This window comes from Pan troglodytes, chromosome 6, assembly GCF_028858775.2.
Source record: "Pan troglodytes isolate AG18354 chromosome 6, NHGRI_mPanTro3-v2.0_pri, whole genome shotgun sequence".
In the NCBI taxonomy this organism is placed as follows: domain Eukaryota; kingdom Metazoa; phylum Chordata; class Mammalia; order Primates; family Hominidae; genus Pan; species Pan troglodytes.
Genome location: NC_072404.2, coordinates 173,993,205 through 174,010,914, shown reverse-complemented (window position 1 = coordinate 174,010,914; position 17,710 = coordinate 173,993,205). Strand labels below are relative to the sequence as shown.

The following is a 17,710-nucleotide window of genomic DNA, read 5'->3' as shown; positions in this document are numbered from 1 at the left end:
ACAAATATTCTGTGGGTTTAAAATATCTTGCGTCAGACTGTATTTTCCAAAAACAGCCACAACAGACTCACGTCCCAAATGCTGCGCACACAGAGGGAGTCTGTGCTCCTTCTGCGGCCGCTGGTCTCAACCCAGGACAGAAGGTATCGTGGGCCTCCCAGGACAATGGGTTTCTGCCTGGTCCTCCTGGGCTGCAGCTCCAGATACTTCCCTGTGAGGAAGAGAAGCAGCCCCGGGGAGAGGCCCCTGCAGATGCCACAGCCCAGAGGGTCCCTCACAGCAGATGCCACAGCCACGGGCCCAGAGGGGTCCCTCACAGCCAGCACCAGGGCAGATGCGTGAGAGGCACGGGCCCAGAGGGGTCCCTCACAGCCAGCACCAGGGCAGGTGTGTGAGAGGCACGGCTCCCGCGGCCCCTCATGAGTCACCACCTCCTGAACCTCAAGTCTCCCCAGCCGAGGCCCCAGGTATCAGCAACAGAACTAAGCCTGCTGCTGTGAGCTCTCCTGATCCACAGAGTATGTGAGAAAATTAGAAGGCTGCTGTTGTCTCACACCACGGCCTCTTACACAGCAACAGCAGCTGGGATGTATGACAGACAGAAATAAGTTTAGCATCTGGTGCATACCAGATGCTATCCTGTTCAAGCACCAATATTTAAATCTCATAACCCTACTAAGAAGACTATCGGCTCAGTTTTTCTAATGAGGACAGTGAGGCATCACAAGGCTCAGCAGCTTTCGGCTCTAGAGTCCTGCCAAGGAACAAATCAGGAACAGAAACGACACCTGTGGACTGAATGCTCAAGGGTCGCCAGAGAAAGCCTGCCTGTCCCTGAGGACACCCTATCACACCCGTCTGCTACACTGGGCAACCGGTGGGCCCACAAGCTCACCCGTGTCTCTGGCCCTCCTGGGCCCTGTACTTGTATTCAGCAAATACACACCAAGCTCCTCGCACACACCGAGCCCTGCTGCAGAGCTGGGGCTGCGCAGATAAAACCCAAGAAAGGCCCCAGGCCCAAAAACACCGTCCAGCTCCTCTGATGTTTGTTGTTTCTACTGCGAAAGTGTTTGCTCCTCGTTGGATAATCCACCTTTCAAGTGTGATGACATCGCTCCAGCTAAGCCCTCACCTTCCGGAAAGGAAGGCCTATCTTAGTCCTCTGTGTCACCCAGCACTGCTTAGCATGTCGCAGCGCCTCACGACCACCAGCCATTAGAGAATCCACACTGTGCGTGCCGGGAAAGGAGGCATCCGGACAGCCGGCTCACCAGGTATCCAACTGTTCTAAGCATCTGAGGGGAATATTAAAATAACAAGGTGCCGTGGTCTTAAACCATTTCCACTGACTCTTCAACAACCCTTCCTTTACAAGTCAAGCCGATTCCCCTTCCTCGAACGTGGGCCAGATTCTGTGTCACACTCTTCTTCATCGTCGTCTTTTTGTTTTTTTGACAGGGTCTGGTTCTGTCACCCAGGCTGGAGTGCAGTGGCGCAACCTCGGCTCAAGTCATCCTCCCGCCTCAGCCTCCTGAGTAGCTGGGATGACACCCGGCTAATATCTGTATTTTGTAGAGACGGAGTTCCGCCATGTTGCCCAAACTCCTGAGCTCAAGCCGCCCGCCCTGCCACACTTCTGATGAGGAGGACGGGGTGGAGGCCCAGCTGTGCGCCTTCCTGCTCAGGGTCCCTTCCAGAGCTTCCACCTGGCTGTGGCGCCCGCTTGCTCTCACCGCGCACCCTGGGAGACGCCATAGCACAAGGATGCCCAAGCACTCCCGGGGAGGCCCAGGAGAGGCCGGCACCAGCCCACACCTCAGAAGGGCCCCTCAGCCCAACGCAACCTTCAGGGAGCGTGACGACTGCACCCTAACGTCCCCCAACGCCACCCCCAAACCCTAACCTACAGGAACCATGAGGACAGTAAAGGTTGACTGTGCTCTAAGGCAAGGTTGGGACTCCCCTTCTGCACCCTCGCTGCCACCTGGGGCGCCTCCTGTCACACTGCACCACTGCCTCCTGGCAACCCTCGCGATAGCGATTCCTACAAGATCCGCGCTGGTCTCCCCGAGGGGAGCATGAGCTTTGCCAGTGCAGCCACAGCTCCTTCTTCTGTGCCGCTCCTGCTCCACAGCTGCACTGAGGCCTCAGCAGAACCTCAGTGCAGAACACGCAGGTGCTTATCACCACGCCACAGTAACACACTCCAACAACACAGGGTACAACCCCACAACCCCGGTACAACAGAGCTTCATGCTAAACCTAACCGCATATCACCACGCCATAGTAACACACTCCAACAACACAGGGTACAACCCCACAACCCCACAACCCTGGTACAACAGAGCTTAATGATAAACCTAACCTCAGCTAAGCAAACTCAATCAAGGAGGATTTCCTGCAGAGAATATACCATAATTATTCAATTTTTCCCTTTGAGAAACACTTCCTTAAAGGTATAAATAAAGGAAGCATTTGGGGGTTTGTTTCAAAAAAAAAAAAAAAAACAGATTTAGTCCAAATGAAAAATGGAAACTTTTCATGGACAAGCCACTAAAACTCTTCCTGGAATGTGAAAATTAGGGCAAACAAAAAAAGCTGTAATACCTCATAAATATATTAAACAATTATTTTTTTTTTTTGAGACGGAGTCTTGCTCTGTCGCCCAGGCTGGAGTGCAGTGGTGCGATCTCAGCTCACTGCAACCTCCACTTTCTAGGTTCAAGCAATTCTCGTGGCTCAGCCTCCTGAGTAGCTGGGATTACAGGCGCCTGCCACCACTAAGTTTCGTAATTTTAGTAGAGATGGGGTTACCCCATGTTGGTCAGGCTGGTCTCGAACTCCCAACCTCAGGTGAGCCCCCCACCTCGGCCTCCCAAAGTGCTGGGATTGCAGTTGTGAGCCACCACGCCTGGCCAACTCTTTGTTTAAAGTTAACTCCTACAGAGAGGTTTAATATAGGACCTGCTATAAACAAAAGGGCTGAATGGAACCCAGGACACGAGTGACCAGAGAGGGGACGCCCAGGATACTCGGGGACAGTCCAACCAGGAGACCCAGGAGACCAGGGTACCACAGAGAGGGGACGCCCAGGACACCAAGGGGCAGTCCAACCAGGAAACGTGGGCACCACAGAGAGGGGACACCCAGGACACTCAGGGACAGTCCAACCAGGAGATATGGGCACCACAGAGAAGGGATGCCCAGGACACCAATGGACAGTCCAACCAGGAGACATGGGCACCACAGAGAGGGGACACCTAGAACATTAGGGGACAGTTCAACCAGGAGACATGGGCGCTGCACACAGGGGACGCTGAGGACATTCAGGGGACACTGGGAAGGCACAAGGCCACTAGCTCAGAATGTGAAAAGTAAGTATGTCACAAAACCCATCCAGTGGGGTTTCTTAATGGTTGTTAACATTACTGATACTGACAAAGTTAAAAACCCTGAAGACAAGAGGTCTCTGACAGAGATCACAGGATTCTTCTTCGGCCTCTCTAGTTTTCAGTAAGAAAAATAACAGCCATTTTCTTCAGTGCACAGAATACTGACTACTTTGGAGCACTTAAAACTCAGCTAATATGGACTGTTTACCCTCAAGTTTTCTATCCATGCTGTCTCCCTCTAGAGTTTCAAACTGTTCAACAGTGATTTACAGCTTCCCTGCCCCGGTGCTGTCGGTCCCCACTTGCCACATGTAAACCACATGCTTCTGCCAAGGCCTTTTAAAGACCAACTTGACCTGCCCTCAGACTCTGCCCTATGGAGCAGCCCAGCAATCCACGCTTAAAATCAACTCTCCAAGTACGGAACCAAAGGGCAAAGTTCCCCAGCACTCCCAGGAGTGGAACAAACCCCAACCTGGGGACTGGGGTGAGGAGACTCAGGAGAGCTAAGCAGCAAAACCATCAGCATGATTCTGCCCACGCACTAGTGGATGAGAACTGGAGCCTGCGGTCTTCAGCATCTGCAAGCACCTGTCCTGGGCCAGCATCCTTCATGGACATGGCAAGCAAACAGGAGATGAGCGGCTGCCCAGCACCAGCTCCCCAGGGCCTCTGTCCCTCGATTTATGCTCGATTAACATCAACTAAATCATCTAGAACCTTTTCATAACAAAATTCTATGGAGAACTGTACAGTAAGAACCCTGAACAATGTTTACATCCCTTTGATTTGCCTCCCGAATAAAACAGATGAAACTGATTTAACTCCCCTTCCCCTCAATGCAGGGCTTCAAGGGAATTCTTTTCCCCACTCTCATCTCATCCTGAAATCCAAGGAGAAGTAAACCTGGGCTGAAATCACTTCCAAGGTGGTATCACCTCCAAGGTGCACCATCAGAGGTGGTGAAGCCAAAACCTCACTTCAGGGAGGACACTCACAGCCCAGATGGAAAGCAAACCCCACCCCTGTGCCATCTTGTCCGACCCCCACTCCGAGTGGGTGTGAGGGCTTCCGCGCTCTGTAAGCCAAACAGCAGAAACCCCTGGACCTGACGCTCATTGTTCCTGCCACATAACCTCCGACAGCTGGGCAGACTCCAGCGAGAAGGTGCCACTGGCATCTGCAGCCACCTGTGGGCAGTGGGCTTCTCCCCTTGCTTTCCAACCCAGCCTCCTCTTTTAGAAAACACTCATCAGAGGTTAAATACTGATTTGAACTAGTTAATTGAACATTAAGAAATGTTTAAAAGAAGTTATTTTGAGCCAGGCACGGTGGCTCACACCTGTAATCCTAACACTTTGCTAGGCTGAGGTAGGAAGATTACTTGAGCCCAGGAGTTCAAGACCAGCCAGGGCAACACAGCAAGACCCCATCTCCATCAAAAAATAAATCAGCCAAGCATGGTGATTCAACCGCAGTCCCAGCTACTCAGGAGGCTAAGACAGGAGGCTCACTTGAGCCCAGGAGGTCGAGGCTGCAGTGAGCTGTGGTAACTGCCACTGCACTCCAGCCCAGGCAACACAGCGAGACCCCATCTCTATTAAAAAATAAACAGAGGAAAGCATCACCAGATACTACTATTTCTGCTTCTAACATGTTTCTAAATCCACTCTTCCTTCCAGGGACACTGCCATAAATCCATTCTGGACCTTCAGGATGACCACTAGCTCTGTGCAAAGCAGCAAAGGCACTCTTCAGCCTGAGTCCCCACATGACAGAGACACCGCGGCCCAACCCTGTGACATTCATCTACATGGACCCAGTGGTATAGCGCTGACGTCCACATCGTCATCCTGTTCCCTGCATGACACTGAGAAAGAAAAGAAACTAATCTGAGGAATGTGAGCTCCTTTAAATGTTTAGGCCCAGAGCCACTGAAATGTGACAGTGGTCACGTCTCATTCCCCGCCACACCCAGAGCTAAGAACGTCTGCTCCCCCCCCACACCCGGAGCTAAGGACGTCCCGCTCTCCCCCACATCCGCAGCTAAGGACGTCCTGCTCCCCCGCCACCACACACACACACCGGGAGCTAAGGACTTCCCGCTCCCACCCAACACACCCGGAGCTAAGGACGTCTGCTCCCCCCGCCACACCCGGAGCTAAGGACGTCCCGCTCTCCCCCACATCCGCAGCTAAGGACGTCCTGCTCCCCCCAACACCAGGAGCTAAGGACGTCCCGCTCCCCCCTCCAACACCCGGAGCTAAGGACGTCCCGCTCCCCCCTCCAACACCCGGAGCTAAGGACGTCCCGCTCCCCCCTCCAACACCCGGAGCTAAGGACGTCCCGCTCCCCCCGCCAACACCCGGAGCTAAGGACGTCCCGCTCCCCGACACCCAGAGCTAAGGACGTCCTGCTCCCTACCAAACACCAGGAGCTAAGGACATCCTGCTCCCCACCAAACACCCAGAGCTAAGGACGTCCCGCTCCCCCCTCCAACACCCGGAGCTAAGGACGTCCCGCTCCCCGACACCCAGAGCTAAGGACGTCTCGCTCTCTGTCCCACACCCGGAGCTAAGGACGTCCCGCTCCCCCGCCCCCGCACCGGGAGCTAAGGACGTCCCCCTTCCCCCCACACACCCGGAGCTAAGGACGTCCCGCTCTCCCCCACATCCGCAGCTAAGGACGTCCTGCTCCCCCCAACACCAGGAGCTAAGGACGTCCCGCTCCCCCCTCCAACACCCGGAGCTAAGGACGTCCCGCTCCCCCCTCCAACACCCGGAGCTAAGGACGTCCCGCTCCCCCCGCCAACACCCGGAGCTAAGGACGTCCCGCTCCCCGACACCCAGAGCTAAGGACGTCCTGCTCCCTACCAAACACCAGGAGCTAAGGACATCCTGCTCCCCACCAAACACCCAGAGCTAAGGACGTCCCGCTCCCCCCTCCAACACCCGGAGCTAAGGACGTCCCGCTCCCCGACACCCAGAGCTAAGGACGTCTCGCTCTCTGTCCCACACCCGGAGCTAAGGACGTCCCGCTCCCCCGCCCCCGCACCGGGAGCTAAGGACGTCCCCCTTCCCCCCACACACCCGGAGCTAAGGACGTCCCGCTCTCCCCCACATCCGCAGCTAAGGACGTCCTGCTCCCCCCAACACCAGGAGCTAAGGACGTCCCGCTCCCCCCTCCAACACCCGGAGCTAAGGACGTCCCGCTCCCCCCTCCAACACCCGGAGCTAAGGACGTCCCGCTCCCCGACACCCAGAGCTAAGGACGTCCTCCTCCCTACCAAACACCAGGAGCTAAGGACATCCTGCTCCCCACCAAACACCCAGAGCTAAGGACGTCCCGCTCCCCCCTCCAACACCCGGAGCTAAGGACGTCCCGCTCCCCGACACCCAGAGCTAAGGACGTCCTGCTCCCCGACACCCAGAGCTAAGGACGTCCTGCTCCCTACCAAACACCAGGAGCTAAGGACATCCTGCTCCCCACCAAACACCCAGAGCTAAGGACGTCCCGCTCCCCCCTCCAACACCGGGAGCTAAGGACGTCCCGCTCCCCCCTCCAACACCCGGAGCTAAGGACGTCCTGCTCCCCCCGCCAACACCCGGAGCTAAGGACGTCCCGCTCCCCCCTCCAACACCAGGAGCTAAGGACGTCCCGCTCCCCCCTCCAACACCCGGAGCTAAGGACGTCCGGCTCTCCCACACACACCCGGAGCTAAGGACATCCCGCACCCCCTCCACCCAGAGCTAAGGACGTCTCGCTCTCTGTCCCACACCCGGAGCTAAGGACGTCCCGCTCCCCCGCCCCCGCACCGGGAGCTAAGGACGTCCCCCTTCCCCCCACACACCCGGAGCTAAGGAGTCCCGCTCACCGCCCCCCCGACACACACCAGGAGCTAAGGACGTCCCCCTTCCCCCCACACACACCAGGAGCTAAGGACGTCCCGCTCCCCACCGCCCCGCACCGGGAGCTAAGGACGTCCCCCTTCCCCCCACACACCCGGAGCTAAGGAGTCCCGCTCACCGCCCACCCGACACACACCAGGAGCTAAGGACGTCCCCCTTCCCCCCACACACACCAGGAGCTAAGGACGTCCCGCTCCCCACCGCCCCGCACCCGGAGCTAAGGACGTCCCGCTCACCCCCACCACACACACACCAGGAGCTAAGGACGTCCCGCTCCCCCCCACCCCCGCACCGGGAGCTAAGGACGTCCCGCTCTCCCCACACCCCCCTCCCAGCTAAGGACATCCCACTCCCCCCACACACACCTGGAGCTAAGGAAGTCCCGCTCCCCCCACACCCAGAGCTAAGTAAACAGCCTGCTTTATGACCTCTTGACTCAGCACCACCACCAACAGCCATATTATTATTATTATTTAAAGAGTCTCATTCTGTCACCCAGGCTGGAGTTCAGTGGTGCCGACAGGTGAAGCCTCCTGGGCTTCTGGGTGGGTGGGGACTTGGAGAACTTTTCTGTCCAGCTACAGGACTGTCAACACACCAATCAGGACTCTGTCTCGCTGAAGGTTTGTAAACGCACCAATCAGCACTCTGTAAAAACGCACCAATCAGCGCTCTGTATCTAGCCAAAGGTTTGTAAACGCACCAATTGGCACTCTGTAAAAACACACCAATCAGCACTCTGTGTCTAGCTAAAGGTTTGTAAACGCACCACGATGTGGGCAGGGCCAAATAAGGAAATAAAAGCTGGCCCCCCCCCTCCGCCCACCCCCAGCCAGCAGTGGCAACCTGCTTGGGTCCCCTTCCACACTGTGGAAGCTCTGTGCTTTGTTCTTCACAATAAATCTTGCTGCTGCTCACTCTTTGAGTCCATGCTACCTTTATGAGCTGTAACACTCACTGCAAAGGTCTGGGGCTTCACTCCTGAAGTCAGCGAGACCACGAACCCACCAGGAGAAACAAACAACTCCGGATGCGCCATCTTTAAGAGCTGTAACGCTCACTGCGAAGGTCTGTCGCTTCACTCCTGAAGTCAGCAAGACCACGAACCCACCAGAAGGATGAAACTCCAGACACATCTGAACATCTGAAGGAACAAACTCCGGACACACCATCTTTAAGAATTGTAACACTCGCCGCGAGGGTCTGTGGCTTCATTCTTGAAGTCAGCGAGACCAAGAACCCACCAGAAGGAACCAACTCCGGACACAGTGCTATCATAGCTCACTACATACCTTGACCTCCTGTGCTCAAGAAATCCTCCCACCTCAGCCTCCTGAGTAGCTGGGGCTACAGAAATGCACCACCATGCCCAGGCTTTTTTTTTTTTTTTAAGAGATAGGGTCTTGCTATGTTGCCCAGGCTGGCCTCGAACTCCCATCCTCAAACGATCCTCCCACCTCAGCCTCCCAAAGTGCCAGGATTACAAGCATGAGCCACCACACCTGGCCAATAGCCATAAATTAACCTACCAATGTCATACACTGGACACCAGAATTCGTAACCTGCAGTTCAGTGATGTATAACCAATCAATAATCAATGTTATTTCTGTAAACCAGTACTTGACAAAGTATTTTGTAATCGTCCCCTCTCCTGATTCGTCCTTTTCTCTTTAAACACTCAAGCCTCTCCTTTGTTCTCTGGAGCGCCTCCCAGTGTTTCCCAGGCTGTGGCCCTGATAGTCTCTATAATTAATTTTGCCTGGATTTTCTTTAGGTTGACGACACCAACATTAATTCTCAGAATTACAGAGTGGAATGAGCAGGAGCACTAACGGCCAGAGTGGTGTGCTTCACTAACCCTGCATGGCAACACACCAAACTAGGGCGCACGCTAAAAGACCCAGTGGGCAAGTCTGGCTCCCGCCTTTAGGACTGGGACATAATTTATCTTTTGCTGTCCTCATTTTTTTTTCAAAATTCCTTACACTAGAATTTTTAAGTTATCAAATTACTTAGGGCCAAATTATGAAATGCAGCCTATCCAGGTCTTCATTCTACTACTTGACTGTGTAACTGACGCTCCCTGGTAGGAAAAGTGCTCTGAAGAAAACGTTAACTAAGAAAACTAGGATGATCAGTTTCCATCACTGAATCCAAGGTTATTCCCTATAGTCACCGTAATTCACTCACCTAGGCCCTGGCTGGTGACCACACAGGCTGCTTCTAACACTCTGTACTCCGTGTGACAAACGTGGCTGCAGGGAGCACCCGTGTTTTCGGTATGCATGTATTTGCAGATGAGAGTCCTATCTGTGAGCTGCTACGTCAAAGCGGCAGATGCCTAAAATGCTGCTGCGCTGAGTCTATTTTGTAGACAGAGCTGACCTCAGGCTGATTCCTTTCTAGACTCGGCTGACAGATGAGAAGTGTGGGGAGGGGGATGCATTCAGTAACTGCAGGCAGGACGGGAAACAGCTGAGCTCCATTTCTGTTTGCACTGAGGTGAGGGAGTGTTTTAGGGGAGAACCCGGGCTAGGGGAGCTCAAGTGAAAAATTACAAAGGCTAGTCAGTATAACTGAGATTAAGCTCGCTGTGTCTGCTAGCTGATAATTACAGTAGTTAGGATTCTACCTTCTCAGAGAGACCAGAACAGAGGCCGTCCTGTCCTTTCCGATATCTTTTCAAAGACACTCCTGAATTGCAGATTTAGAGACATCTCAAAACGACAGAGAAGGATTCATAATTTAAGCCCTTTTAAACTCTCTTCAGAAAGGATGTCTGGGACCTATCCCCAGGTGTTGGCTAAAACAAACAGTAAATTATTCTGACAGCCCTGAGCTCTTTCAGACAACACTGAGCTGGGTTGTCCCAGAGGTGGCCTTACGCTGCGAGGAGCAGTGTTAAACTTTCGTCAAGAATCAGCACAGGGCTTTGAATGGAGAGTTCATGCCAGAGTTTCTGCAGTTCTCTGGAGGAACCCCACAAGCGGATTAGTGAGGACCAACCTTGGAGACCCCACTGTAGCTACTCTAAAACATTCAGCCTTTCTAAAAACGGAATGAAACGGCATTGCACTGTACCTAAACAGTTCACATCACTAGTACATATCTCACATGAAAATAAAAAGGGTAGAAATTTATTTTAAACTAAGAATAACCTAAAAAACATATGTTTACATTTTTCAAGCTATGAGTAATAAATTTCATAACAATAAACTCACACATTACCTATCAATTGTTTGGTAACAAAAAAACTTAGAAATTTCTAAAATTTTCATTGACCATAAAAATTAATAGTCATACACATTGTCAACAAGATAAAGAGTTTTGAAAGAGCTAATATTAAAGAAAATTGTCACCATGCAGGCAGGTGTAAAGCCTGCAAAGGTACCATTAAGTTTTTTCCAATAGCTACAACATACTGAAACTTGGTATGATCTCAGTACAAATAAAGAACATAAAACTATTTATATTCATCATATTAATTATGTGAGCAACTAAGTACAATGAAACAAACTGAAAGAAACGCTTGGTGTATACTAAAAGCTATAATACCAGCGGGGTGAGATGGCTCACGCCTGTAATCCCAGCACTTTGGGAGACTGAGGCTGGTGAATCACCTGAGGTCAGGAGTTCCAGACCAGCCTGGCCAACATGGTGAAACCCTGTCTCTACTAAAAATATTTAAAAAATTAGCCCAGCATAGTGGCGCATGCCTGTAATCTCAGCTACTTGCAAGGCTGAGGCAGGAGAACTGCTTGAACCCAGGAGGCAGAGAATGGAGTGAGCTGAGATCACACCACTGCACTCCAGCCTAGGGGACAAGAGTGAGACTTCGTCTCCAAAAAAAAAAAAAAACTCTAATACCAAAATAATCCAATACAATTTTATTCCAGTAATCTCATGAAAACTTTATCCTTCCCCTTACCTTATGAAATAGACTATACTAATTAATTCTATATCGCAGCATAATAGTTACATAATTAGATTCTAATGACCCATGGGTTAACTTCCTAAAAAGTTAAAGACCGACTTGCAATTGAGAACCTGTTACAGGAATTCATTAGTTGCCAGGAAATATCCAGCTCTGAGGTCTGTTGCTTTTGCTACTTTAAAAATGTTTATTTACTGGCCTGGCACAGTGGCTCATGCCTATAATCCCAGCACTTTGGGAGGCCGAGGTGGGCGGATCAAGACCAGCCTGGACAACACGATGAAATCCCGTCTCTGCTAAAAATACAAAAATTAGCTGGGTGTGATGACACACATCTGTAATCCCAGCTACTCAGGAGACTGAGACAGGAGGACCGCTTTAACCTGGGAGGTGGAGGTTGCAGTGAGCTGAGATCACGCCATTGCACTCCAGCCTGGGCGACGGAGCAAGACTCTGTCTCAAAAAAAATGAATTTTATGTATTAAATATGTATCAGAATAAAACCCCAAGGGACAGTCAAATGTCAAAAATAACGAATGAAAAAAGATCTATAACAAACTACATCCATATTCAGAACATCACAGATAAAGATCCTAAATCTTCTGGAGAGAAAGAAAATGTTACTCACAAAGATATCTCATCAGCCAAACACACTGCTAGAAGACAAAAGTAAACCATCTTCGAAGTTCTGGGAAATTATTTTGCTCCTAGAATTATATGCTAAGCCAAACTCTTAAACAATCTATCAGTATAATAAGGATATTCTTAGGGCATACAGTTTTCTTCCCACATATACTCTTGTCTAAAAAGGTATGCGATAGGCCAGGCATGGTAGCTTGCACCTGTAGTCCCAGCACTTTGGGAAGCCAAGGCAAGAGCCTTGCTTGAGCCTGGGAGGTTGAGGCTGCAGTGAGCTGTGAGCGTGTCACTGCACTCCAACCTGGGTGAATGAGCAAGACTCTGAAGAAAGGAAAGGAGAGGAAAGGAAAGGGGGGGAGGGGAGGAAAGGAAAGGGGAGGGGAGGGGAGGAAAGGAAAGGGGAGGGGGGAGGGGAAAGGGGAGGGGAGAGGAGGAGAAGGGAGGGGAAAGGGGAGGGGAGGGGAAGGGAGCGGAAAGGGGAGGGCAGGGGAAAGGGGAGGGCAGGGGAAGGGAGGGGAAAGGGGAGGGCAGGGGAAGGGAGGGGAAAGGGGAGGGGAGGGGAAAGAGGAGGGGAGGGGAAGGGAGGGGAAAGGGGAGGGCAGGGGAAAGGGGAGGGGAGGGGAAAGGGGAGGGGAGGAGAAGGGAGGGGAAAGGGGAGGGGAGAGGAAACGGGAGGGGAGGGGATACTCCACTGGAAAAAGCAGGGAGATTTCAAAAAAGAGGGAGACACTTGATCCAAGAAACAGTAGGCCTAACCCAGAAGCACAATGAGAAAGAATTCCCAGATCATAGCTCTGTGCATGTCTAGAAAATAATTTGTCCTGATGAGAACATAAAGTCAGTGAGCTCTGGGAAGAATTTAAGAGAATTTCATTAAACAGGTAATATGACACTAATAAGCTAGAAGACATCATAAGGTTTAAAAATTTAAAACAGCATATGTTCTTTTTTGCCAAAACTAAAAAAAAAGGGCAAATAGGGCCATTTACGAAAGACATGGTCCAAATAATAAGCAAACTACATTGTGGTACATTAACTGAATGTAAGAAAAGATGACCCCTTTTACCCTGACACCAGAAACATTGTTCTCTGAGCAGAGTGAGCTTAGAATACAGGACTCCATTGTATCTATTGGTCCAATCTGACTATTTGGTTCTGCAATGAAAACGTATATAACCATGATGTTATAGTGTTTATTGGTTTTCATTTTTAAAATCAACCTATAAACAAATCACGGACAATGTAAGTTACAGAGTAACTTAAAGAAATGTAAAGAGAATAGCATAGAAGATGACAGGGTCAGGAAATTAGTGGGTTTAGTGAGAAATGGGGAGTGCAGGGCAGTAGCTTCCTAATCTTAACTAGGGGAAAGTTAAAAAAAATACTATCTAAGGTTGGCCTAGCGCGGTGGCTCACGCCTGTAATCCCAGCACTTTGGGAGGCCAAGGCGGGCGGATCACCTGAGGTCAGGCGTTCGAGACTAGCCTGACCAACATGCAGAAACCCCATCCCTACTAAAAATACAAAAATTAGCCAGGCATAGTGGCGCTTGCCTGTAATCCCAGCTACTCGGGAGGCTGAGGCAGGAGAATCGCTGGAACCCGGGAGTTGGAGGTTGCGGTGAGCAGAGATCGTGCCACTGTACTCCAGCCTGGGCGACAAGCGGAATTATCTTTTTTTTAAAAAAAAAAAAAAGGCCGGGTGCAGTGGCTCACGAAGTCAGGAGATCAAGACCATCTTGGCCAACACGGTGAAACCTCATCTCTACTAAAAATACAAAAATCAGCTGGGCATGGTGGCGGACATCTGTAATCCCACCTACTCGGGAGACTGAGGCAGGAGAATCTCTTGAACCCTGGAGTCGGAGGTTGCAGTAAGCCAAGTTCGTGCCATTGCACTCCAGCCTGGTGACAGAGTAAGACTCCATCTCAAAAAAAAAAAAAAAAAACGTAAGGTTTTATATAACATAAAATACAAATTAAGGAGTATTATTCAACACATAAAGGTAAGTGACGGGGAAAAAATAATAGGAGTGAAGGTAGAAGAAAATGTATGCAAATTAAATTCCTCATCTTTTAGTGGGGAATCAATAGACAACAAGAATAATACAGTAATATCTAACATTTATTGAGTGTTAATGAAAGCAGGCACTGGTCTATGCACTTTTACACATAATATCTCACTTAATCTTCTTAAACACCCTATAATGTTGCTATTATTATTGTGCCCACTGAATGAATTAGAAAACAAGACATGTTAAGTGAGTTTGCCAAGGTCATACAAGTAAATACAAAAGCCCGAATTCAAACTCAAGCACCCAGGCTGCACTCTCTCAACCTCTTAAACTGTGACAAGTCATATTTAAACTTAAATCAGCTAAAATTTAATAAAATTTTAAACATGGCTCCTCAGCCACCCCGGCCCCGCAGCAGGGGCCGAGGCCGCCTCCAGGCCGGGCGCGAGGAGACCGGCCGCGGCGGCGACCCCAGGCCTGAGGCTGCACAGACCGCCTCTCCCGACCGCCGGGAGCCCGGCGTCCTGCCATCCCTCACGCCGACGGCCAGCCGCGCCTCCGTTTCCCTTCCTGCCTCGGAGGCACCGCGGCTCCTCCGGGAAGCCCCGGCCCGGCCGAGAGAACCGCTGCGCAAAGGGAGGGCGGCGGCGGCGCGGCTAGCGGCGCCCGAAGGAGTCCGCGAAGCTCGACCACCCCTCGCCCAGACCCAGCGCCGCACCGACCTTCCCGGGCTCCATCGCTTCCCGCAGGCCCGGGCGGCCGCGGTGTCCTCGGCCCCGGCCAGGCGCGGCCCACCCCGAAGAGGCCACCTGTGCCCCGCACCCTTCGGGAGGCGCGTCCCAGCGCCTAGCAACCGACAGGCAGGAGCAGCAGAGGACCCAGAGGCGCTGCCCAGCGTGCCCTGCGGCCTCTCCCAGTGCGCCTGCGCATCCCCGGCATTTTTAGCTCCTGGCAGGCAGGAGCAGGGGAAGGCCGAGTGGTCGCTGCTCGGCGTGCCCGCGGCCCCTCCCAATGCGCCTGCGCTTCCCCGGCTCCTAGCAACCGCCAGGCAGGAGCAGCAGAGGACCGAGCGGTCGTTGGTCTCCCCAAGGGGTAGGTGCAGTACCCTGACTTGGGGTGCAGGGGCTCTTGACTCGCCCTAACCCGCCCCGGGTTCCCGCGGGACCGGACTGACAGTCGGGGAAGATAGAAAGGGAGAGCAGATATTGAAAAGAGCTTTACGTTTGAGGCCGAGCGCGGTGGCTCACGACTGTAATCCCAGCACTTTGGGAGGCCGAGGCGGGTGGATCATGAGGTCACAAGATCGAGACCATCCTGGCTAACACGGTGAAACCCCGTCTCTACTAAAAATACAAAAAAAAAAAAAAATAGCTGGGCGCAGTGGCAGGCGCCTGTAGTCCCAGCTACTCGGGAGGCGGAGCTTGCAGTGAGCCGAGATCACGCCACTGCACTCCAACCTGGGCGACAGAGCGAGACTCTGTCTCAAAAAAAAAAAAAAGAAAAGAGCTTTACATTTGAATAAGGCTTTGCACTTAACAAATTATATTCCCATATGTCGTCTTTTGATAAAAACAAGCAGTAAGGTAGGCAGGAATCAACGTTGAGGGACTGTTTTTATCCAACACGGAAAATCAAAAACTCTCAGGACCTCCGAACTCCTTCAGCCAAAGGGAAAGTTAGGGCTGAAAGCCTGAAACCGCCTTTTCAAAATTATAACTGAGGCAGTAAAAGAGGTGTAACTTAACCCACAGCATCTTGCTTCTGACCTCCAAGCTGTCCTTGTTCCTTCCTGGCAGTAGGCTGAACTAACTTTGGGAGAAACTTAGTTTATATTTTATAGTTTAAACACAGACAGTAACAGCCCTTTCCCAAAGCAGGCCTTCTTCTTGCCTGGGGACTTGATTGCCTTTGTAGGACTGATGTTAGCCACAAGATTAGAAATTACGTTTTAGGAGTCATGCAGCTGGAGGCTACAATATTCTGACCCTCCCTAAACTGCTCCTAAGATCAGTGCTTGAGATATTTTGCAGCACCTGCACTTGATGGATCAGCTGGCACCACCCAGATCAATAAACTGGCTCATCTGATCTTGTGGCCCCTCACCCAGGAACTGATAAGGGCAAGAAGACCGCTTTGACTCCCTATGATTTCATCTCTGACCAATCAGCACTCCTGGCTCACTGGCTTCCCCCCACCCAAGTTATCCTTGAAAACTCTGATCCCTGAATGCTTCAATGCTCAAGGAGACGGATTTGAGTAATAATAAAACTCTAGTCTCCTGCACAGCCAGCTCTGTGTAAATTACTCTTTCTCTATTGCAGTTCCCCCATCTCAATCAGCTCTGTCTAGGCAGCGGGCAAGGTGAACCCCTTGGGTGGTTACAAGCCGAGTCGCCCAACACCCTCTTCCAAATGCACAGCTGTTGCTTTGCAGGCTGCAAGGCTCCTGCCAGCCAGGTCCCCCTGAAGGCAGGGCCGGGCACCTTGGCCCCCACCAGTCTCCCAGGTGTAAATGTTTTGCCAGCCTGGAGACCTTTCAAGATGTGTGTCCTCACTTAAACAAAGACACGCCAATTGTAACTTTAGATCTGCAACTTAAGTCTGAAACTACCTCTGCAAGAATTAGAACTGAGAAAATTATGACAGTGAAAGAGATCTAACCTGACTCCATCTTGCTTCTAACCTCCAAGCTGTCCTTGTCCATTCCTGGTCGTAGAATAGTTTAACTTTGAAAGAAAGATAACAGCCCTTTCCCAAAACAAACCCCCTTCTCTTTTTTTATTATTATTATACTTTAAGTTCTGGGGTACATGTGCAGAACGTGCAGGTTTGTTACATAGGTATACACATGCCACGGTGGTTTGCGACACCCATCAACCCGTCATCTACATTAGGTATTTCTCCTAATGCTATCCCCCAGCCCCGCCCCCAACAGACCCCCATGTGTGATGTTCCTCTCCCTGTGTCCATGTGTTCTCATTGTTCAACTCCCACTTGTGAGTGAGAACATGCGGTGTTTGGTTTTCTGTTCTTGTGATAGTTTGCTGAGAATGATGCAAACCCTCTTCTTGCTGGGGACTAGATGGCCTTTGGAGGAGTAACAAATTAGCCATGAGATTAGAAATTATGGTTTAGGAGTCATGCAGCTAAAGGCCACAAGATTCTAAACCTCCTCAATTACTCCTAGGGATAATATCACTATTGTAAAACCTAAGATTGGTGCTTGAGACATTTTTCAGTCCCTTCACTCAATGGGTCGGCTGGTGCAACCCAGATGGATAAACTGGCTCATCTGGTCTTGTGGCCCCCACTCAGGAACTGACTCAGTGCAAGAAGACAGCTTGGATTCCCTGATTTCATCTCCAGTCCTACCAATCAGCACTCCCCACTTCTCAAACCCCCCCCCACCCACTAAATTATCCTTCAAACTCCAATCCTCAAATTTTGGGGGACACTGATTTGAGCAATAATAAAACTCCACTGGGCATGGTGGCTCATGCCTGTAATCCCAGCACTTTGGGAGGCTGAGGCAGGCAGATCACCTGAGGTCGGGAGTTCGAGACCAGCCTGACCAACATGGAGAAAGCCCGTCTCTACTAAAAATGCAAAATTAGCTGGGTGTGGTGGTACATGCCTGTAATCCCAGCTACTCGGGGGCTGAGGCAGGAGACTCTCTTGAACCCGGGAATGGGAGGTTGCAGTGAGCCAAGATCGCGCCACTGCACTCCAGCCTGGGCAACAAGAGCAAAACTCCATCAAAAAAAAAAAAAAAAAAAACTCTGGTCTCCCATACAGCCGGCTCTGCGTGAATTAAATTCTTT

The 17,710-nt window shown here is 51.4% G+C and overlaps 1 protein-coding gene across 10 annotated transcripts in view; it reads right to left on the bottom strand.

The window, feature by feature from the left end:
• Positions 1–14,826, bottom strand: part of DYNC2I1 (dynein 2 intermediate chain 1) — a 103,270-nt gene extending 88,444 nt beyond the window's left edge. For 4 of the 10 annotated variants that reach the window (XR_010159096.1, XR_010159097.1, XM_054655440.2 and 1 more), the window contains exons 1-2: positions 14,613–14,826; positions 13,699–13,803 (exon numbers count right to left, since the gene is read on the bottom strand). Coding sequence is in view for 4 of the 10 variants with exons in the window: in XM_054655440.2 (XP_054511415.2) it covers positions 13,699–13,803; positions 14,613–14,627 (120 nt within the window). In the remaining 6 variants the exon portion in view is untranslated. Of the gene's footprint in view, positions 1–71; positions 2,396–13,698; positions 13,804–14,612 lie in introns of those variants that run through there. The other 6 variants (XR_010159094.1, XR_010159095.1, XM_024358160.3 and 3 more) reach the window with 3 other exon arrangements.
• Between the last annotated feature and the right edge of the window lie 2,884 nt (positions 14,827–17,710).